Source organism: Ruditapes philippinarum, unplaced genomic scaffold (assembly GCF_026571515.1).
Source record: "Ruditapes philippinarum isolate M1 unplaced genomic scaffold, ASM2657151v2 ctg2413_1_1_1_1, whole genome shotgun sequence".
Taxonomy (NCBI): domain Eukaryota; kingdom Metazoa; phylum Mollusca; class Bivalvia; order Venerida; family Veneridae; genus Ruditapes; species Ruditapes philippinarum.
In genome coordinates, this window is record NW_026857187.1 from 156,697 (window position 1) to 182,196 (window position 25,500).

The following is a 25,500-nucleotide window of genomic DNA, read 5'->3' on the forward strand; positions in this document are numbered from 1 at the left end:
TCTCTCACGGAAATAGCGTGTATTAGCAACCCGAGAATTGAAATGACACCCCAGGCGGAGCCGAGGGTGTCATGTCAGTTTAAGGGTTGTTAATATGCACTTTAACCCTGAGAGATGTGTTATTTTTAGCTAACCTGTCACAAAGTGACAGGGTGAGCTTTTGTGATCGCTTTTCTTCCGGCGTCCGTCCGTCGTCCGTCCGTCCGTCCGTCGTCCGTCGTCCGTCCGTAAACTTTTACTTTAAATGACATCTCCTCATAAACCACTAAGCCAATTTCATCCAAACTTCACAGGAATGTTCCTTTGGTGGTCACCTTTAAAAATTGTTCAAAGAATTTAATTCCATGCAGAACTCTGGTTGCCATGGCAACCGAAAGAAAAAACTTTAAATATCTTCTTTTAAAAAACCATAAGAGCTAGAGCTTAGATATTTGGCATGAAACATCTTCTAGTAAGTGTCTACCAAGTTTGTTCAAATAAAAGCCCTGGGGTCAAAATTGGCCCCGCCCCTGGGGGTCATTGATTTTCCCTATATGCATATAGTAAAAACTTAAAAAATCTTCTTTTAAAGAACCCAAAGAGCTAGAGCTAAGATATTTAGCATGAAACATGTTCTAATGGGTGTCTACCAAGTTCGTTCAAATAAAAGTCCTGGGGTCAAAATTGGCCTCGCCCCGGGGGGTCATTGATTTTCCCTATATGCATATAGTAAAAACTTAAAAAATCTTCTTTTAAAGAACTCAAAGAGCTATGGCTAAGATATTAAGCATCAAACATGTTCTAATAGGTGTCTACCAAGTTTGTTCAAATAAAAGCCATGGGGTCAAAATTGGCCCTGCCCCAGGGGGTCATTGATTTTCCCTATATGCATATAGTAAAAAATCTTCTTTTAAAGAACCCAAAGAGATAGAGCTAAGATATTTGGCATGAAACATGTTATAATAAGTGTCTACCAAGTTTGTTCAAATAAAAGCCCTGGGGTCAAAATTGGCCCCGCCCCAGGGGTGTCATTGTTTTTAACTATATGTGTATAGTAAAAACTTTAAAAAAATCTTCTTTTAAAAAGCCCATGTTTAGCATGAAACATCTTCTTATGGGTGTCTACCAAGTTTGTGCAAATAAAAGCCCTTGGGTTAAAATTGGCCCTGCAACGTTGTTGGGGGGTGGGGTAGGGGGCCTATATACAGGTGAGCGACCTCAGGGCCATCATGGCCCTCTTGTTTATTATACCGAACCAATGTGTGTGCAGAGCGGCTGTTTGGGGGACTAGAAATAGAACATTACGTTTTCTTAAGTCCATATAGATTTACTTGTCCCTGGGGAATATTGCAAAAATATTGAACGATTGATATTCATTTCTAGGATAATTGATCGAAATAACACCTTGTGACAGCACATAAGGCTATATAGAAAAAGGTTAAAGTGAGGTGTAATAAATGAGTTATATATTTTGCTGGCGATTTATACGGGAAGCTAGCACGGTCGTATCAATGTCTTACTTATCTTAGCATTTTTAGTCTTTTAATTACTCACTATTATGATTGTCAATCTTTTGAACTATATAGTTTGTTCAGGTTAACTTGGTAGGGGAAAAATGAGCATAATGCCACTTTAAGATATGACAGAAAAATGAAACTGCCAGTCAAATTCAGAGTACCGTAAAGTATAATATACAGGTATAAAATAATAAAAATAAGTTGATACATGCCGGGTTGATGGGTAAAGCTTTACAGATAGTAAGTAGAATGAAAACAAGTTAATATGAAACAGTTTCAGACAGAATAAACAAAATCTGCGAAAAAAAAATATATAAAAAAATAGGAAGTTATTAAACTGACATTATATCCTGTTAATTTTCTCAGCCAGAAGATTTTAAAACATTAAACGTTAACGATTAGTACATCAAAATACTTTAGTGTTTAATTGCCAACCAAGCGTTAAGCAAAAGACCATTTTCTACGGTTGATGGGGAAAAGTGGCATCGTCAACCAGTTATATGTATGTAACAATAATATGTATAATTGTATGTATGCAACAATCAAATGTATGTAACAATTGTATGTATGTAATAATCATATGTATGTAATAAGTGTATGTAAGAAAATAATCATACTTAATTATAACAATTATAATATTATATATGTAAAAATTAACAATCTTATATATGATCATATTTGTGTAACAATTGTACTCGTATGTTTGTAACAATCTTATGTATGTAACTATTCTATGTATGTAATAATAATAATACTAAAGTAACAATTATAATATTATATAAGTAAAAATTGAATGTATGTAACAATCTTATGTGTGTGAAAATTATTTGTATGTAATAATTTCATGTTTGACTGTTATACATGTATGTTGCAATCCAGTCATTAAGATTTTTGTCATGTTGATGTCTGTGCAGGGAATCTTTAATGTAAAGATTAGTATTAGTAGTATAGTATGCCTTGTTGCTCCCTTAATCGCTCGTCCTCGTCCTGTCTTTGAATCTGGACAGTTACAACGACCTTGACCGATTTAATTACAAGTACATGACCTCTATTCTATACATAGACGTAGTGGTGGAAATAATTAGAGAATTTAACTATATTATAATTTTATTATGTTGTTTAATCATTTACATTTTGAACTGACCGCTTTTTATCTTTCATCTATTTACACCGTAACTTGAATGGAAATATTTTTAGGTTCCTACGTTCAAAAAATAGAAGAATTATACCCCAATATATTACACAATGTAATAGTTTCGTTCAATATCATATTTACCTGTATGTAATGATGAGTCCTGCTTAAAACGTTGAAAGAAGGTTCTTCATTGTAGAAAATAAATGCCATATTGTGGTTTCTTAATTAAAAATGGAAGTAATTTAACCAATTTCCAACCGAAGAAAGCAAAGGTTTGTCACAATTATATATATATGTCACACTCATATTAATGCAGCTCTGATATTTACTTAAGAACCATGTCTATATAGCAGGTTTATGTATGTTACAATGATATGTACATATGTATGTCATAATCGTACGTTTGTAGTAACCATTTGTATTGAACCAAAGTATGAATGTAACAGTCGTATGAATGTGACACCGTTTTTAAGTAAAAATCATATGTTTGTCATAATCTTATGTATGTAAGATATGATTAGTATCCAGTATAATTTGTAAGAATTACATGTGTCACAATCATATATACAACAACAACATTTTATTTGCATAAATGTTATAACAACATTATAGCCATAAAGTATATATAATGTTAACAGTGATACAAGTTCAAATATAAAAAGTACATAAAAGTTAGCAAATCAAATGTATGTATCAGTCATATATATTTAATGATCGTATGTATGTTACTACCATATATTTGCTGCAAAATTATGTATGTAGCAGTTGTTCTTATGTAACAATAACATGTATGCTACAATCTTATGTGTGTAAAAAAAAATTATGTGCATGTAATAATTTTATTTCTGACTGTTATACATGTATGTTACAATTCAGTCATGAAGATTTTTGTCACAGGGAATCTTTAATGTAAAATATAACAATACTATGAAAGCCTAGATTAAACGATACATGTACAGCTATCCTTTTTTAAATGTCTACTGAAAAAACTTATGTGGCCACAAAAAACTTTTTTTTTATTAAATAATCTTAACAAATATTTCAAACCAAACATTGTTAAATTTAGAATCTCAAAATATGAATAAAGCTTTTACGACCCATATATCCTATAGTAAATCCATCACATTTAAGGCTAAATTCTGGACAAAACAAATCCGGTACCGAAACTTCATGACCATTTCTTTAAACACCAATGCAGTCCAAGTAAATTTAGCATAAAAAATAATACATTAGCCCTTGAAGTTTTTCTGCAGCTTTTAATTTCTGTAATCACTATAGAATATTCCAAATAGTAACTGGCGTGTATTCTTGTGCATAGTGCCTCATGAAACCTTCCACCCAGAAATGAAATCCTGCAAAAATACATCAAAAACAACCTTTAAAGTACTCAGAAATGAAACTTCATGTACATAATTACTAAAGATATACTTAAAATATAACCAGTATCAATTAAGATGATATGAAATAGGCCATTTCAAAATTTAAAAGAACTACTTTCTAGACTACAACGGGCTGGGTCTAATTCCGTACCGGGGTGACACCTAAATGAACATAAAATTTCATTTAAAAGAACATTTACGCACATTTTTTGGTAATTTTATGTTGAACAAGTAATATTAATCAAGAAATCAATGTATCTTACATTTCACATTGATACAGGAGCATTTCTTAAAGGGTGACCACTTTGCGGAAAATCAGGCTCGGCCAACAGAATTTTAGATAAAAAAATGGCATTACAAATTATAACATATCTTCAGAAATAGAAGACAGATTTTCATGAAATAAAGTTTTTTGTTGTTGGCCAATATTGTACAGGTTTTCTATGCATGAATTATACCTTGTTTGTATAAAATGGTAAAATTTATCCATTTTTTCTTTATAAAAAGCTTAAAATTTAAGTTTGAAATAGTGAAAAATGGGCATAAAGTTTGCCATTATTATGATTTTTTCCCTAAAAATTGCTATAAAACTTCCTGATTAAGACTTTTACTTAAATTTATTAGTAAACAAAGCAAAGTATATACATACACAGACTACACTCTTTGTTACACTCTACAACGGGCTGGGTCTAATTCCGTACCGGGGTGACACCATGTACGTATTCATACCACACGGAATTAAAGCCCAAATGACAGGTTTTAGATATTACAGTGTAACGACTGACGCATGCGCATATTTTCGTTTGGAAATTCCTAAATTAAACTTCAATAAAGCACTTTAAATACTCTTATATTTAGAAATTTAAAATATTCAAATATCTTTGAATAAGGAATAAGGAAGTGTATTTAAATCGAGGGCGATCATTTTCTAGGCAAATTCGGTTCAAATATAACTTGTAAGTAAAATGGTTGTTTTTGTTTCATATTTTCATAAAGTACAGTATCTATATAAACAAGCGAGGTTTTACGCATGCGTAAAATGTTTACAAAGGAATGGCCAATTATGCCCCGTGCCGAATAAAATGCTACCTCTACGAATATCTGTTCAGATCTGCGCAGTTGTGAAAATTGAAATTAAAGGGGAAGCATTACGACACGGAAATTCACTTTAGTCCATATTATTATTCGTTACAGGGAAATGGCAGCCATTTTGTGTTAACTTGGTCTTTGTGCAGACGCCGACAGGTAACCTGGCATAAATGAAACAAAATATTCTTATTTTCTAAACATTCACGTCATGATTTAGTAGTGTTTAACCGATTGTGATATAAATTTACAAAGTGTACCTTTCACGAAAACACAAACAAACAGTAGACAGTCTGACCTTTTGTTGTACATGTACAATTAAAGTTACAAAATGTAGCTTTTCCAAAAAAAAAAAACCCTGATAAAATGTAATTAGTTTAACAGTTGTTCTTTGCTTAAATTAAGATATGTTATAATCAAAATAAAAACAAATATCCGAGGATTAAATCTGAAGTATTAGATATATAAGTACATGTAGTTATTTAATAAAATTGTCAATAAATAAGTGATTTGATATTGGCCCTGTTATTTGTCCTCGGGTCAGTCGTATTGGCACTCGGCCTTCGGCCTTGTGCCAATTACAACTGCCCTCGGACAAATATTAATAACAAGGCCAATATCAAATCACTTATTTATTAACATATAATATAAACGATATATAAACTTAAAACAAAAAATATCGCAAGATCGACAATAAAGCCGTAAATTTTAGCATAAACTAATTGTTGATAATGCTACGAGTATATATTTAATGTCTTGAAAACGAAATTATTTTCTAGTTTCTACAGGTAAACAAATGGGTAGATAAAAGAAATTTAGATTCTTATGACAATGCAATGCAACAACTGTTATACCGTTTCGTTTTTTCAAGGTTAGTTTTTTTACGCATGATTTAATTTTAGCCTAGTTCCACGATATTAAGTCTCGGTTAACTACCTTAACATGAAATCAGACATTTTTACAGTCAAATACTTGTATACAGAGACAAAAAAAACATTGTCTTTCCATTTAAAAAAAATCAAAACAAATTTAGCAACAACTCAATATATTGAAATATAAAATCGGTCCCGAAGTGTAAAGCTGATGTATATGAATCTTTTTATGTACTTGCATTTTTATTGACGACTCGCAAAATAAATCGTGTCATCTCGCAATTAATCATGCGTCTTACTCAAAATTATATAAGCATCGTCTGTAAAGTGGCCAAATTAACTTCTTTTCTTATAAAATATAAAAAGTGGCTTAATTCAAATATAAAAAAACATCTAAATATTTAGATTAATAAATACATAACACGAATGCGTCATAACACACAATGAGATATAATATTAAAGGGTGTCTCGTCCTATTTAAATTACTGAACTTATTTGCAACATATTTTCAATAGTTCTTGTTTGCTGTACCGTAGCGTTTATCATGTGTCGTTTGAAAAGATTTATCTCTTCAACGTATCTATTAAAACGACTGATTATAAACGCAACGGTAATGAACGGCGTTTGTTAAACTTTTAAAACAATAAGGTCAAACAAAAGCATTAAATCCCAAAATTAAAATATATATTTTTATTGATAAAATCATACCTAACAATTGAATATTCACAAATCTAAATGTAAACGACCGTTTTGGTATATTTGTAATATCGCATATTAACGTATACCTCTATCATTGTATACTTTTAATGTTTAGTGCAGATTACAGATTCAATAATTATAAATACAAGGAAAAAGTGTTTCTCAAAATTATTTAATCTTTAAGACTATTTCTATGTAGTTTTCAAGTGAAAAAGATAAGTTTTATTAATCAAAATTCAACGATTTAATGCTTTTTTTCAGATCAGTTACAACGATATAATATATATAACTTTTTTATTTATTTATCCAGCAATGAAGATCAAATTTATTGATAAATATTCAACATTAGTGTTACTTTTCCTTTCAGAACAATTACAAGATACAGCAATGTAAGATGGTCAGAAGTTAATGGCTTCTAAAGAAAACATATACTTTTTACGTTCCTTTTTATTACTTATTGAGGGTGGCTTATATATTTCAAAAGAAATTTTAAGTCGAGAATGTCAAAAGTCTGAAAATGACCTTGATGAATTGTTAAAAATCAATGAACGGAAACTGAAACATTTGTTTCACGACAAGCAATACAAGAAATTGTTTCCCAAGTTTGGCAAAGCCGATATCAACAATTGGGACTTGCAACTGTCAGTTGGTGTTTTAATAAATGTGTTTGGAAGCAATCTTAAAGCTGAAAAACATAAGCTAAGAGCTCTAAGTGATTTAAGAAATGATATTTATATGCACTGCACTGATGCTGCTCTAGATGAAAGCAAATATGAAGAAGTTATAGAAGAATTAAATGACACCATTACAACATTAGCGTCAACGTTTGATATTTCAGTACAACAACATTGTTCAAACTATATCAAACAGTTTACTACCGGGCCATTAGAAGGTAGTATAACCTTTAAAAATACTTTAAACCCTTCAAATTACCTTCCAGTGTATTAAATTAACATGTACATTTATACTCTTTTAGTTACATTGTAGATATCACATGTTTATTTACATTTTTAAACATTATAACTTAAAAGATGTAGACTACATTCTTCTAATGGGCACTTGGCACGTATCTTACTTAGTAACCTTTTTTATTTCTTGTCCGCACTTAATAATAAAAAAATCTAAATAGAACTTCAACTGACGTTGTTTATTATCCTCATAAAATACTTACCAATTTAATAGCATGTAATGTATTTTTCTTTATTTTTGTCGAAAATAACGTATACTTCATTATCTGTACATTTTTGATATTCATCAATTTTCATCTATCCCTAGCAAATTAGTACCTTATTAAAAAAATGTTCAAACAGATAAAAGGCACCAAGAGTTATAAAAGGTCAAAAGGTGAAATGTGCGTTTGAGGGCTATGTTTAATTCTAGTATGTTAAAACCTTTTCCTCTTCTATAATTTAATTTTTCAAATAAAACGTCCATTAAATGAATGACTTTAACAAAACATGTTAGTTGTATATAGGAAAGACATTCACTCTTTTAATAGGAATACCTCTTCTATACATCAAGTAAATTTCCTTACTTCCAAGCCGTTAAATCAAAATTAGATTTATCTTAAGTTTTAACTTGAAGAATGTTAAATTTATTTTTGATATAGTGGTAAGTTTTATATTCTGTCATTATTGCAGCCGTAAGACCATCTTTACCGACATTGAAAGGATTTAGCCAGTTATGTCAAAAGAAATTTAAAGGTGTGTAAACTGAATTTGTATACAACCTGTTTGTTTTTTACAATTAGTTCTCCCGATACTACGGAATAATAGTTACGACATGATTATACACTGTTAGGGAGTGACTAGCTTTGAATTGACCTCATCTTAGAAATGGCAAATGTAACCATTTTAAACTCGCTGAGATGTTGGAGGCAAAGCAGAAACGCATGACGGTTAAAATATTTTCAGTTCAATTTCTGATATATATTTGTAAAATAGCAGACTTTTGAAGGTTTATGTTTATTTTTAGATCATATCCATGTATTTATGAAAGGATACCAAACATATCCTTGTAAGTAGAATTCCGCTGGCGTAGGTACAAAGGGTGTGAACACTAAAAGTCTTTCAATGTCAGTTCTAACTAACATCTTAAGCTCATGAAACTTATGAATTCATAGAAATGTAACTTTTGTTATTATATATATACAGTTGGTGTGGAAACAGAATTGGTTATCGGTGGTCCTTCTTCAACCTGGACAAATCTTTGCGAACACAATCTTGATACAATATTCAATCATGCTGAAAGCATGGCAAGTGAAGATGGTAGATTTCAAGAAATTAAAGAAAATGTTGAGAGAATGCTTAGCTATATGGAGAGGAATAAAGATGTTATATTCAAAGGATGTAAAAGTAAATGTATCATTCTGTATATTGAGTGCAATGACAATGAAAGTTTCCTAAGTTTTCTTGCTAAGGTAGAATGTCAGGAATACGTAAGATATTTAAATGACTTATCAAATTCCCTTCATAGATTCTTTTAACCAAGAAATCCGATATCAATTATGGAGCAGAAATTGGGTATTTATTCCCCGTTTATCTTTCAATTTCTATTTATCTATTTGTATTCGTATTCATTAATTTTCTTATCTATAATCATTTAAATTTAAATTGATTTAAACAAGTTTAATTGCTACTTTTTAATTGCCAGTTAAACATTTGTATTTTGATACTGCAGAATGTAAGGATCAATTGTTTAAACTACGTGATTAGATATTATGTTGCATACTTCTTCCTTTTCAATTTGAATAATTTAGTTTTAACTTATGACCTTGAACGTCCTTCCTTTTAAGAATACAAACTGGTTTACATAACAATAAAATAAAATCTATACGAATGCACGTAGACAAATACGAACTGCAATAACACGAATACGAAATTACATTGAAATTGAAATGTATACATCTGGCCGGGAACCAATATTTCCGTACAAGTCCGTAATTTCTGACGGTGTAACCATAGAAATATTCTCTTAAAAAATCCACGAAATCCAGGGTAGCACTCCACAGTTAATTTCAAGTTTCTGTCGTCAATGTCCTGCAAACAATACATGTACGTCTAATAATTCTGATACCAAACTACACAATCTAGAAAAAGAAAACACATTTTGTTGAGAACATATATGACATAAGATTGCAAATCTACAAAGAAATCATCCCATCTGCAATAGGCATGCAGTGAAAAAAGTTGTCATTCATTCCGTTGAAGCCCAAAATCTACAGTGGCCCGAGACCCAAAACAACACATTTCGTCTCTCTGGCAAAAGAGACCTGCAAATATACAGGCTAAAGGAACACCGTCTCTGCTTTAGCAACTCCCTTTACATGCAAAATATCACAAACTGGTGCTCAACCTTATAGATTTTTTACTTCTGCTAATAGTTTGTACCCCCTGTAAAATGACTTGTCTTTACCGTGCATGCTGTTTAAAAGCAATGTTTACAAAAAATGGCGGCCTTAACATCTAAAATCAACAGCATGTGATTTCTGGCCATGTTTTCGAATTTGCAAGTGATCATATTAGATGTCACAAAAACGAATTTCATGCTGACAACCAGTCGTTTAACCTTTTCCCTTATATAGACGTATTTTGACGACTTTTTGCCCTATTGCCCTAAAAATGCCCTATTTAGGCCACAACACTGTTTTTCATTTGAGAAATGTTGTTAAAAAGTGACCACTTTTCGACGCGCCCCCTATCAAAATAGTACATCAGGGGGTTGCCAGAAGGGGGATGTGCCCCCTTCTGTTTGGGAAGGGGGGTTGAAGGTGGCGGTTGCCCCCCTCATCGCCAAGAAAATTTTGGACATGTGACAGGCTAAACACGGCCTCAGGTCGATGTCAGGATAACTAGTAACCGACGCTGAAAAGCCTTTTACTCTATCTCAATTCATTGAGAAGTTGCAGCACTTTGAAATCAGTTTTGATGGGAAAAACAATTCAAAATAGTGATTTTGAGACGTTCCTCGATGCCGTGGTAACAGAAAATTTACGACTCATGCCGTTACAGAGGCCATGGTCCAGTCAACATGTGTGCCAAGTTTCATCAGTATTGAAGCATTTTTTTTATAGTTTTATAGCAGTTTGAACTTGTAACAGGCTTTTCAATGAAAACTGCCATTTTTCACAATATACTCATGGGGTAAAAGGTTAAATCCAGAACATTCACTATATCCAAAAAATCCTTTCAAAGCTGTGTCTTACATTATTGTGGTGTGCTACCTATAAACTTGGATTAAATTGCCGAGTAGCATTGTATCCTCACACCTTGTGCTCACGGAAAATACCGAAGCGATACATGAGTTATCTCCCGTCACTAAGATTTTACGCTAGAATTTTACAGCTAGGGCACATAAAGCAAATATTAATCACGTGGTTTCTAGTTTTTATTTGTTCTGTTTTTCTACTTATTGAAATGAGTCAGTTTTATTTCGCTTAAGGTTGTTTAATGTTAATAATTTCATAAAGTTGGAATATGGATAAATCTCTATAACAACAATTCTTATAGCCTCTGCATACAAATTTATTTTCAGTGTGAATCGAATGCGAATAAGAGTTGCACAGATACATTTCTAAGAAACAAGTTCGAGAAAACGCACTTTTTTTTTAAATAAGTAGAAATAGCACATGTTTAAAACAAAAAGTAATTTATTGGTATCTAATATTAAATTAGACGAATTAAGATGAAGTACTGGCATTGGCTTTAGAATATTACAATTTACTATAAACATAGTAAGAAAGAATAAATAAATATTTAAGTAAAGAACTGTGATTTACTCACAGATGAATCAAATTTGTAGGAATATGATTTAAACTTATGCAAATGAAAACAACAAGTAGTCATATGAATAAATACCCAAATTCTGCTCCATAATCAATTACATCCAAAGTTACATCTGAGAGTTTGCAATTGGTACTGATTGATATTATTAGTAAGTACATGATGAAAGCTTACATTTATCTTATTCGTTCTGTTTGTTTTCTATATTTGTGACTTAGACGAAGAAAGATAAAAAGCAAGTTTAAATAAATGTTGATAACTAATTCATTGCATTTTACATTTTATATTATTTTAAAAAACATCCTAGCTTTTTTGTGCAATAATATTAAAACATTAATTGTTGTAACGAACCTACTCGTGTATATGGATTTAGTGAATGTTTCTTTGCCTTGTCAATATTTACTTACACATAGAAACATTACTCAGGCAAATAATGCAATGTATTTGATTTTGATTGTACGATTACATATATTAACTGCTGCACAAAACGTCGAGAAGTTGCTTTTGCAAATGTGCTTATTAATCAACCTCTTTATTTTTAAAGAAACTCTCTCAAATGAAGAGGAAGAACAACGACATGTTGTTGAAATATCATCTGAAGAAAATATCCACGAAAACAAGGCAATGGCAATGACGTCACGTGATGTTCATAAGGAAACGAAGTTGATTAAACAAAGCGAAATCTCTCTGTTGCTGAATTTTGAATTACAATCTGAGGAAGCCTTACCTCAAATGCTACAAACATTCAAGGGAACTCAATTCTCGGACAGCTTGACGAAGGTTGCTGACTCACTTTCACGTTACTGTGGCAGTGAAATTACTCTCAAATCATCTGTGAATGTCGGTGCTTTGCTGGAAGCTTTAGAAGAATCAGGTTCTGAATATTACTTTCCATTATGTTTTAGAAATAAAAGCATTATTTCATATTGTGAAATTTTGCTTGAAAATTTGAATGTTATATAAAATATAAAAATTATATAATTATCGAAATACATGTTAAAACAACAGGAACACATATTAAAATATTTAGGTTTAGGGTTTAATTTGAATTGGTAATCATTCATTTCCAATTTGAAGACAATGTGTTATTACATAAAGTTTCTACGTCTTTTCAACTTTCCTTTAACATGTGCAAAATGCTGACTGTTATACATGAAATATAGAAATTGGAGATTTTTCATTGTCCTGTTGTTAATACGATATGCTAGCTGATGAAAAAACAAATAGTTGCAAAAGAAATATGCATTAATACATTTAAAAATATATTGTTTTGCAATAAGCTTTTTGTCCATCAGTTTCCGAAATGATCAATAAAACAATAAAAATGTGTTATTTAGATATTCATATAGTATATATCTTGAAATAAACATTGATTCTTAAGTTCTAAGTTCTTAGTGATTTAGTATGGACATTTAAATGATGCAAATTTATATTTTGTTCACGAACAATTTTAATCGTTTGGATAACAAATTTCAGACCATAAACCCTATACCTACCTATAATTAACATCCACATATAATTATTTCTTGGTTTCTTGTCATGAATGATGCTTAATAATATCAACATACTAATATATGCTATAACAGACATCCATTATATAGAAACAAATATATTATTTTTTTATTTTCTGTTTGGCAAATTTCTACCTTTCATTTCACATAAACATGCTAACAAGTTAAACTTCCCCTTTTTAATAAGGCATTAAATACAAATGTATGTTGATTGTTCAGATTCCCATTCTTCCGTTAGACATTAAATGTGCTCTATCCTTCTTTTAGAAGAAGGATAAAGCATTTGGTTAAGGCTCATCTCACCTGTTTCACTTTTATAAAATTATGATGATTGTTAGACATTTACATTGATAATTGGTCAACACTTTATCATTTTGTAAAGAGAAAATTATAGTGTTTAAGTGTATATGCTCCCGTTTCGAGGTATTTGTTGTGTTTAATATGCTTAGATCTTTATGTTTTTGTCAAAAAAATATTCTTACTATATATGTCCTTATCATTACGTTAGATAATTAATTAAGGTTTTCTTCTTCTGTTAGTCAAAGCAAGGTATTTCATGACCTTATGCTGTATTACATTTTTATATGTCTGTTTCAAATGAGTAAAATGGTTTTGATTTCATTAAAGTGTTCGACAAAGATGCACTAGATAAAGAGTCGGAGAGCATATATGCGAAGACATCAAAAGAGGACGAATTAACATTGTCAGGTTCGTGCATATAGATTTAAATATTTGTTATAATTGACTGACTATAATGTTTTACAAATGGAAAATGTGTCCATTGAGTTGTGGTCAATCTACATATTGTAAAGACACTCTCATCTAAGTGTATACCATCGAGGAAGAGTTACATCCCCGAAGTGACGTAAATGGGGGATTAATCTATACACACCATATATAAATATATATTCATGATTGATGCTTTATACTATTAACATACTAATTGTGCTTAACATACATCCATTATAGATAGATAAATATACTTACGATTAGCTGATTGGCAAAATTCTACAATTCATTTGACATAAACATGCTGACAAGTTAAACTTCCCCTTTTTAATATCATTAAATTTGTTGATTGTTCAGATTCCCATTCTTCCGTTTGACATTTAATATGCTCATTGGTCAATTCTCTATCCTCCTTTTAGACGAAGGATAAAGCAATTGGTGAAGTCTCATTTAATTTGTTACATATTTCGTATTCTGTTTGTACAAACATTATGTAAGATATAAAAATTGTTCATTGGATTGGTCAAGTCTTCATCCTTTTGTTAGGAGAAGAATGTAGTGATAGTTCAAGTGATTATCCTTTTCTTATGTGTTTGAAGTGCTGAATATTAAGAACTTTATCTTTTTGTCAGACGAAGTAAATGCTGTCTATTCAATTTTAATCATTCTGTTACACAATATATTGATAGCTCAAGTCTTTTTTCTTAATGTATGAATAAAAATAAAATGGTAGTCCAAGTCTCCATGCTTCTGTTAGATATTTAATATGTTAATTTGTCAAGTTAAATTCTTCTGTACGATGAAGAATATACTGATTAGTCATGCCTCTATCCTTTGTTGGTCTTTTTATTTGCCTGAGTTTCGTTTCTATGTTTCAAATGAGTAAAACGTTTTTTTTATTTCAAAGTGAACGATGACATGACGTCGGAAAGAATCTATACGATTACATCAAAAGAGGCTGATTTACAGTCATTGCAAGGTTTGTGCATTTATATTAAATTGTTTTTAAGACTTGACTAAATAATGTATGTATCTAAAATAGGAAATGTGTCCCTTAAGTGGTGGTAAGTCTACAATCTATCATTTATTTCGGGCATATGGTCTTAGATCATTTAAAATATGGACATTCAAATGTCTTTCATTTTGTAAAATTGGACTGTAAATTTTAGTTGGGTAACTATGAAATTATTGTAAATACAAGTTTCATACTTACATATAATTTCTAGGTTAAAGGTTTAATTCGACGTGCTAATAATCCAGTTTCAATCCTTTTAGAAGACAATTTGCTGTTATATCAACCTTGTGTCAACCTTCTTCTCAGATATTCAATTTTAACTGGTCAAATTCGACTCTTCTGTAACGTTTGAAATATATTGATTGGTGAAGATGTTATCATACTTTAACAAAAATGAATTGTAATGGAATATGTGTAGTTTCTACCCTTTTATTGCATGTTGATAATTTGAAAACCATTGTTAAGAAAACCCTTTTTTGTTAAACATCAAATATGCTGATTGGTGGAAATTTTACCCTCCTTTAAGACATGAAATATAGGGATTGGTGAAGTTTCTACACCCATTCACATTTCCTATTGCTAATTTAATAAACTAACATTTAATGTTTAAAATAAACCTTCTTGTTAGACTTAAAGTATGCTGTTTGGGGAAGATTTTACCCTCCTTAAGTATTGCAATATTAGGATTGGTGATGTTTCTACACCCTGTTGCCTGTTGATTATTTGATATGCTGACTTTAAACATTCCACCTGTAAGATGTTTAGTTAGATTGGTCTAAAAGGTGCGCATTGCCATAAGTATTCAGAAATTATTAGAAAAAAGCAATAAAATCTGTTTCATTTGAATAGTCCTATTAAATTTTTGGTAAAAAATGATATGGTTCTTAGTTATTAGTATGGACATTTAAATGATTAAAATCAATATTTTGTTGTACAACAATTTCTTCATACCACATTTCACTTGCTGTTTCGGCGCAATGCAAAAAGAATACATATAATATCGTGAATTTGATTCGTAACGAAAATGCCTCGATAACCTTTTGTTCGTAGGAAGCGAGATAACTAATTATATAAAGATTGAAAATAATTGTACTAGTTACATTCTCTTGCTTTGTATCAACATTTAGTTACTTTGTCAGCTTCTACTCTGACAAAACCGCGTGTATTTGAATACATAGATATAAGTACACGCAATATATTTCCCCTAACCCTGACCTATGTAAACAATTTAACAATTTGTGATGTAATGCACAGTCAAATATAATATATCGCCCACAATGCTAAGATATTTTTGTAGTAAATATATTGTTTACAAATTTGCTCTTCTATTTTGTTAAATTCTTCAGCCTATGTAAATAATCTATGGTAAATAATAATTGAGAATATTTTATACATTACATATACCAACGATATACCCCTATAATTTGATGGTTATAATTTAGCGTTTCTACTTGAGACTTATAAACATAATAATACTGTCTCTCCAAGTATAAGGGAAATTGCAAGTCTAATAAATTCTATGAAATAATCGATAAAAAATAGGCGTAATGATGTTGGATGAAGATTTATAAAATAATGCCGCAAAGCCGTTTTTTCCTTTGGATTTCTCAATTTTTAAATTATGTATACTTTTTAAACTTTCACCTGTAGTTATCTCCGAATTCAAAATAGCATTTTGTTCGTCGGTTAACTCAGTCTCAATCAAATATTATCTAATCTTGGAAGATTATACTTCCTTAGTTAACCTTTGAAATAATTCTTTCATGCATCGGGTTCTATATTTTGAGATTTAATTTCAGCTTTCCTGTGATTAGATTTTAACAATTGACTTGAATGTTTTTACTACAATTAAGTACTACTTTTAAGTAACTCGAATCTTTTATTATGCTAATAAAGGCTTTTTTTAAAAATATAACACGTTTTCTTAAATTGTTTCTGCATATCAATATAATTCCGAAAATTCTTGTAAATCATGTGTCCATCGAAATCTTTGTACCGCCTAGTAAATTGTTTCAGTTCAGTACAATTTTCGTTCCAACATGACTTATTACTTTATTCATTATGCGATTTATTGTGTTCGCGCATATTCTTTGCAAAAGATTCATATTATGTTTAAAATATCACTTTCGACTGTTCAAATGTTAGCTAATCGAAATTTTGATACAAAATACAGATCATGCAATAACTAAAATAACGTGGAAAATTTTACTTATGCATACATAAATGACATACCATATCATATTCAATACAATAATCAAATGTTTCAGAGTATTTTTTGATATGGGAGACTTTATATGTTCAAATTAAATGATATGAAAATCAGGGAAATTTCAAAGTGAATATTTAAAGATTTTCTCTTATGCAAGTTTATGTGACACATTGTCATTGTCTTGTTGAATGATTATTTTTCAAGCTTTATGTAATGTGAAACTAAATATCAAGCTTATTGTGTCAAACGATTTAGATCTTCATATCACTATATGAATATACTTATCGTATCGCGGATGTTCGCCGTGTGAATCAATGACGTCATCAAAGGGCGGCAACTTTAATATGATCTTAATTGAAAGGGTATATATTCATTATTTATTTAGGGGATATTTATGGTGGCCGGTGGCGTCCATTTTAAAGCCGTGAGAAATTTAACAGTCAGATTATAAAATATTGTAGGCATTTTTTTAAAAATCCGCGAGATTTTATATCGAATGTATATAAAATGATAGACACTCTCGAGTTTTTCTTTCACACTTTACGTAAAAGGTCGAGTTATACGAAAGAAATAGCAATATTTTCTGTCCATTTAGTATACCCAGCTACGCAAACATATGCCTGCTTAATGTAGCGAATTACGGCCACTATAATCCGCGATGTTTTGATTTGATATAGAAATAGAGTTTGAGCATTCCGCCTCGACTTTTTATGGAAGCAAATGTCTTTCTGAAATAACACAATGTCATTCTGAAACATTAACGCAATGAGTCACAGCTTGAAATTCCTATTACTCGCTCCGATATTTCATTGGACCTTTATCGGGGAACAAAATGTTGCAGCCTATAATTTTTTCCCTCGACTTTTTGTAAAACTCTACGACACTTGAAACAAAATGTTGCGGATTTCTTTCAGTTCCTCGTCTTTATATCGACAAACGAGGTTTAAATGTAGAGTCAAACCATAGACGCAACCGGCCACTGTACTGTAATTTTTATTTGTTGTTCACACCAATGTTACACAGGTTAAAATGCTACACATGTAAAACGTTTGTGACACACATAGTTTACATATGGTAGAAACATATGATGTCTCCAAGAAAAGTACCCCTTTTGTTTTACATATCACTCTCTTACATATGGTGCAGACACATGTTTTTCATATGGTTCTCATATGGATACACAAGAATAACATATAATTTTCATATGGTAAAAAAACATTATTTCTCCAAGATAAACACACTGTGTTATACAGTCTATGGTATAGACATATGTTTTTTACATATGGATTAACATGAATCGTATATTTCATCGCAACTTGTAAATTGTGTTCCAGAGTTTGGTTTGTTTAAACTTGATAATTCATAAGAATTTAACAAGTGTTTAGTGTTGAACATCATTTGCCGACCAGTAAAATCGCTCATTTTAAAGAAATGCCATTTTTATTCGTATAGACAGGCAAATTTTGTCACTTAATTATTAATAGTTTGGAATGAAGTGTGCATGTTTAAGCGAGATTTCGGTCAACGTTTTATTTTTCGCTACAATTCCACAAATATGGAACCTCATTTATTAAAAAAAATCATACATACAACATATACATACATATACAGATACAATAAATATGGATAACATTATTTTAGTTTCGTGAGCCTAGACTCAACCAGAGTAAGACCTCGGGTCTAGAAGCTCCCATATGTCTTCCTTGGATAACATGCGCCCCAGGCCATGCCAGGTCCCGACCCTCGACCTCCAGTGATGGTCGGGAGTCAGGAGTACTTCCAACTTCACGATGAGCCCTATTACAGGTGGCAAGCAGCACAATTCCCACTATTTTTATATCTATACAATAACGCAGATGCAGTACATACATTAAACTGTTAAAAAAGTTAATAGAAAAAAAATCTTTTTATTATAATTCTATTCATCTTAGTACATATATTTACTAATTAATAATAAATTTTATTGATTTGTAGCTAATTATGTATGTTCATGTAAACTTGTTAATTTAGATTATTTTCCATTCTACAGTCTACATAGGGAATAAAAATGATATTGTTAAAGTTTCTTCATACGGCTTTTAATGTCGGTTTCGTTTTGTTAATAATTGCATGAAGAAATTAAAACTATTTTGCTCATTCTGAACTAACATTTACATAAATCACTGGAGGACGATTATAATTTAAAATGGAGGACGTTAATATTTAAACATTGATCATTTAATGCACACAGGCACAGGAAGGGTAAAGTGTCACTCCCTTTACGGGTTATTTCAGAAAAGTTTGCATGAAAGTGTCCTCAATCTCTCAGTGACAAAATTATACAGAAAATGGGCTTAGATAACAAAGTTTTAGTTATCACAAAAATAATTCATTTGCAATATTCATTAGAAAATTGCAACATTGGAGAAATTCAAAGGTACACGATATAAATAATGCGCACTCTGTCACGAGACTTTCTTTTGCTATTTATATATAGATCTATTTTATAAATTGAATGATGTAACTGATAGATGAAATTGTGCTCCCTTCTTCACACATTGTACTTCCAGCTTGGCAAAATGAGGTTAAACACTTAGTAAGTTAGTTTTTATCAAGTGGACATTTTAACAATTAAGAACTATGGGTCGCTTCGTTTTGGGTTCTTGATTGTTAAAATTCCACTAAACAAACACTAACATATACATGTACAAAGGAAGAAAAAATCATGAATTAAATGAGTGGCAGACTATTCCCCCCTAGCCAGTTCATTCCCCTGACGATTCTCCCATAAACTGTTTCCTCACCTGACAGTTCTTTCTCCACAGGCGCGGAGCTATTTGTGTTGACATTTTGTTTGTCCATGAACCCGATGTTTATCAATTAATTTCTCCGATTAACAGCAAAAAATAAATTCGGAATCAAGAACTCCTTCCGATTTCTATTATGTTAAGTCAAACATTGGTTTCCACTTCGGTGAATCGCAGCATGTATTATTAATGAATAAGAACGGGAACAAATTTCACGCCTAAACCGCTGGGAAAGCAGTATAAAAGACAAAATAAAAAGGAGATTTATTTCTTACAAGTGTTTCTTTTACATGAAATTACTTATTATTTTGTAGTACACAATGGGTTATGTGTGTATTTTAGTTTTATACATCAATTCGTAAACTATAAATATCTAGATGAACTTAAAATTGTGAAAGTTAGGAATTCTATTTATACAAGTAGTTTAAGTCTAAACGAAGCGGTCATTCGTGTCATGCTATGATAATAAATAACAAACTGGAGAATTTTTCAGGAAATGAAATGCAATTATATTCAACAATAAATTACATTTTTTGTCTTTTCCGTAGATTCTTTCCCTGATTGCACTTCTGACATATTTTTTGTCGTGAATATTTCAATGGACCATGATTTCTCGAAATATTTTACTCTATTTTGTTTGAAGGCAATCGGTTTTATGGTGGTTTGAGTCCGTATACTGTGACATTTAAACAACAGAACCTTTCGGTAGTTTGAACATGAGGTGTTATGGGTGTATAGAAATGTAAACACAGAAGGTCTTGGAGCAATTCAACAAAATAGTGGATTGATCTCCCAATAATCAATTAACAGCAGTTCCTCATATATCATCAATGTCAAGTAGCTTTTATAGCTTTGACTCCCGCAAACATAATGTTGTTAAATTTCCTCATACCTGTCTTAAATTCAGGTAACATTCTTTCATTTTATTGATAAATAATGTTTCACCATATAACACAAAAAATTCTGAATTTTGTCTCAAATTCATCTCAATTATTTTCATTCTAGTGTGTGCTATACTTTCAGTATTTATCTGGGACTTGGAAATATATCTATTGTATCTTAAATCACAGGTATTAAAAGAAACCTTTTTTTAATTTGACAAGAAACAAAATGCATAATATTACTATATTAATCCCTTTTGTTACTTTACTTGTTACAATTATAATAATAAAATAACAGACTTTGTTCACTTTGACTATGATCCAAAGGTAATCCATACAAAGGACATGCAAAGGACATTTTGAAAAGTAAAGTCCATAAAAGTTTTTGTTTTGGCCCATTTACATATCGATTGTATATTTCTTACCATGATTAGTTGTTGATATTTGTAGAAAATGAGTAGCGTTAAAGGTGATAAACAAATGTACATGCTTTGATATTTTTTATCATCTTATATTACTGACTACAGTAGTGACACAAACAAAACAATGTTGCACTACTGTCATGATAAAATGCACTATTGTCAAGATGTCAAGATAAAATGTCTCGCGGGTTTGAAATGGCCGTAATTGGGCACAATAAATATGGACTGTGAACATTTCAAATTCTTTCATGTTTGAAATTTTAGTTATAAAATTATCGAAACACAAGGTTCATATATCTAGGTAAGGGTTCAATTTGAGGTGCTAATAATTGAGTTTATATCCTTAATAGAAGAACAACAAAAAATATGTGTAGAACAACATTTAGTTAGCAGTATAATATTTATACGTATGAAAGATTAGTTCTCAAAAATGTTCGCTTTCGAGACGTATTAAGGAATAGTTTAAACATTGGCTAAAAATATTGCTAGTCGCATTTCATAAGTGAAGCACTTTGTTTCCATTTATGTCAACATTTTTTATCTTTGATACCATTTAATATAAGACAATATCAGATGTGTCCATATAAAACTTGGTCTGCATATATTAACTAATCAGTCAAATAAATTCGTGAGTATCTGACAAAACTATGCAAAATATGAATTTCAGGTAAGACAATCCAAATCAAGATACAAAATGTAGGATCTAACACACTATATGTCTGACATTGAACAAATAAATATCCAAACATAAATATGAAAATGGCAAAAAAAAAGAAAAGAAAAGAAAAAGGCAGATTAGATCAGAACACCTACATACAATATTCAGGTTTAATTACATGTATTTAGACCCTAGATATTGCAAAAATACAAGGAAGTAAGAATTAATACACTTTTAATACTACATGCTTGTCTGGAGTACGAGGGGTGTTCAAATTTGAATGCAACTGTGTCAATTTTCAGAAGAGCTTAACAAACCGTCCCAAAATAATTATCTTAATCTTTCAAAATACCAACAACCATGAAATGTACAACGTTTTAGTCATTTTATCAAATTTTTAAATGCGTTTTCATAATCTTTTCGAGGTATATTGTTCAGACACTGGAAAATAGCCGAACCGAAACATTTCCGTGTTTGATATTTTCTTCCAGCAAGGTGTTTTTTTTAGCCTCGGAAATGGAAAAAAGTCACAACGGATAAGATCTGGCGAATAAGGAGGGTGAGGAAGCTCGACAACCCTTTCCTGTTTAAATGTTCTCGTACAATGGCCGCTTTGTGCGACGAAGCATTGTCTTGCAACAACCTGACACCAGAAGACCAGTTGCTGGTCGACTGTTTTTGAAATATGTCTTCAATTTATAAAGGACATTGGCTTAATAAAACTTGGCATTTACCGATTTCGCCTTTGGTACTGCAATGTGAATAGCAGGACATTGAATGGTCAAATTACATATAATGCCTTTTCGACGCTCATGGTGCGTTTTGCTAGGGAAGGTCTTTGACTGCCTTTGATTGTTCATATTTTGTTATGTATCTTTTGCTTGGGCTCATAAAAGTAAACCCACGTCTCATCGCCAGTGATGATATTTGCAAAAGATCTATTGTTGTATTAAGGGAGCTGTTTCAACAATTTTTGCAGATTCTTACCCGAGCAAGTTTTTGCTCTTTTATAAGGAGATGGGGTATCTATCTGGCACTTATCCTTCTCATTTTTAAATCACGCCTGAGAATTGTATAAGCGGCCCCTACAGAGATACCAAAGCAAATAGCTATATACCTTGTTATAAATGCAATCAAATCCTTTACCTTATCAACCATTTTGGCACAGTTGCAGTTTTTGGACGGCGTGCATGATGTGAATCTTTTAATGAATCCAAACTACTTGTAAGTTTCTTACAACACCGTTTGACAGATGAAAAAGACATAAACACGACATATTTCATTAAATATGTCTTAAGTCTGTATACAAAGAATACAGCAGTTCATGATATAGGACCTAGTAGGTCAGTGAAGACTTTTCCAACCATTTTAACTCTAGTATACACAAGTAGATAACGTAAATCGAGCTACTGAACTGATTTACATATGTATTGTATCAATTGAGAGCTTACACAATTATCTATGCGATAATGTACATAGTTCGCGCGAAACGTGAATAAAAGCGAGATGTTCACCTAGATGCATTCATATTTGAACAACCCTCGTATAAGTTTTGAACTATTAATAAGATAAGAAGGTAAGATAATATTGTTTGTGAATGTTGGAGGTCCTTTACAAAGTTTTTGTTCCTAATAAGCTGTTTAATTCTTTGTGCCCTGTTGTTGTTTTCAAAGGATTTCTACTTTACCTGCTGCCTAGGCCATATCTGAATTCTGTTGCTTTTCGGCAATTGATGAAGAAACATTTCTTTAACTTTTTTGCATGGAAGTCAGAGTAATATTTGTTTGCATTTTTCTTTACTTTTCTGACAGGCAAATTTGTATTCGGCACTTCCTTTTCCAGATGATTGGTACGTACTATGCTCTTAAGTCAGTATTTGAGCATAATGATGCTCATTATTGACCTCTCCGGTGCCTTAAATAGTATTATGTAAATACATAAAACTTAATATCTGTAAATATTTTTTATTTAATGGAATTTTTTTTTTATTTTATTTTATTTTTTTTTTTTGGGGGGGGGGGGGTGTTTGAGTTTAGCGGAATGTTCATAGAATTACTATCACTTATTTTTATGTATTCTTGTAATCATTGTTATATCATTAAATATAAAGATTTTTTACCATATTATAATGGTTGTCTGGAAATATTTTCCGAACCGCTAGGTGAGTATTATATTGCAAACAACTGTATATAAACGGCCATATTACCTGTCAGAAATGCATATAACAAATTTATAATTCAGCAAGTATCTTTTTAAAGAATAAAGAATTCATGAATTAAATTGACATTAGTCGTGTATATTATTAGTTATAAATATTTTGACATGTTATATTGCCCTATATAAACGGTTGTTTGTAAAATTAATCTAAACCGAGCCGCTAGACGAGGATTATATTGCAAACAGCCGTTTATATACGACCATATAACCTGTCAAAAATATTTATAACGAATTTATAATACAGCAAGCATCATTTTAGAGGAATAAAGCGAGATTTCTTTATAAATCGTTATCAGCCGTGTATATAAAACTATATAAACGTCAAGCTTATCGAATGAAAAGCGACGTTACAAACGTGCAGTATTATAAAACTCTTTATAAACGTCTCGATTATTAAATGAAAATCGACGGTACAAACGTGAAGTAGTATAATATTGTATATTATGTCCGGTTAAAATACGTTGTATAATTAAAATACGATGTAGTTTCACGGATATGAATTTAGTTATTTAGATATTATACAAACAGAAAATATATGCGAGAACTTAGAATTAACAGAACATAGTAGTAATACATAATAATTTTGTTACATGGCAATTTTTAATACTGTCAATTTAAACACATTTATGGCAATTTTTAATACTTTCAATTTAAACACATTTATGAATTTTTAATCAAACAAGAAATTACGAATTTTTTAAAATAGATTATAATTCTATCCTTATAGAAACATTGAACACAAATGTTTTGCATAAATAATTGTAAATATGAATGTAGGTAAACAGAATGTAGGTGATAACACCCCAAACAAAATGCCCGTGCTTAAGCAAAACAAATGCATGTATCGTATCAATAAAGATTTTAGTCTCTTATGAATGTAAAAGAGTTTGTCAGCGTCGCTTCCCTCGTTAAACATAATTACAGAATAAAATAGATGCGTAAAACTCTTTGCAGGAACAGAAGAAGAAAGAGTAGCAGTTTCAGTTACTGACCAAAAGAAGCAGGAAGACGGATATACCAGAAACAGCGAAACGGAATCAGAATATACTGAATTTGACCGAACTGGTAATAGTAATGAAATTATTTATTTTTTAATCTGGAAGTCGTAGTACGGCTCTAAATAAAAAAATAAGTTTCTGAATATAACCAACTTGGTAATACAAAAAAATCAGATGTTCGGTGAGAATCTTGATGAGATAATTGAATATAAGTTTAAGTCGGTATATTGCAATTTGGGTAGGGAATAAAGATTAAGCGATTAACTTGGTCTGTGATACTGTGTAAAAATGTTTATTTAGGTATATTACAATCTTGGTATGGTACATAAAAATAAAAAGTTGAATGCTCGACCTCAGTATAGGAAATTCAATGAAAATTTTAGGCAGGAATAAATGAAATGCTCAAATGTAGCAAAGTTGGTAAGATATTAACTACAACATAAGTGGCGTATATGGAGAAAGAAAAAATAGTTCATTTTTATGGCCGATTTTTTTCCCGAAACCCTAACAAAATATAAAAAGTAAAACGATTTTGAGAAAAAAAAAAGTTTTCATTTCGGGGCACTAGTGGACATTTGATTTCCAAACGTGATGTACAAGACAGTATCTAAATGCAAGAAAGAAGC

General features: G+C 30.9%; 1 protein-coding gene across 1 annotated transcript in view; it reads left to right on the forward strand.

The window, feature by feature from the left end:
• Positions 1–7,040: 7,040 nt before the first annotated feature.
• LOC132749034 (uncharacterized) overlaps positions 7,041–25,500 on the forward strand; it is a 38,833-nt gene continuing 20,373 nt past the window's right edge. The window contains exons 1-7 of the mRNA XM_060738708.1: positions 7,041–7,559; positions 8,308–8,370; positions 8,821–9,021; positions 11,993–12,322; positions 13,587–13,667; positions 14,596–14,667; positions 24,831–24,941. Coding sequence (XP_060594691.1) covers positions 7,076–7,559; positions 8,308–8,370; positions 8,821–9,021; positions 11,993–12,322; positions 13,587–13,667; positions 14,596–14,667; positions 24,831–24,941 — 1,342 coding nt within the window. The 5' untranslated portion in view covers positions 7,041–7,075. The remainder of the gene's footprint in view (positions 7,560–8,307; positions 8,371–8,820; positions 9,022–11,992; positions 12,323–13,586; positions 13,668–14,595; positions 14,668–24,830; positions 24,942–25,500) is intronic.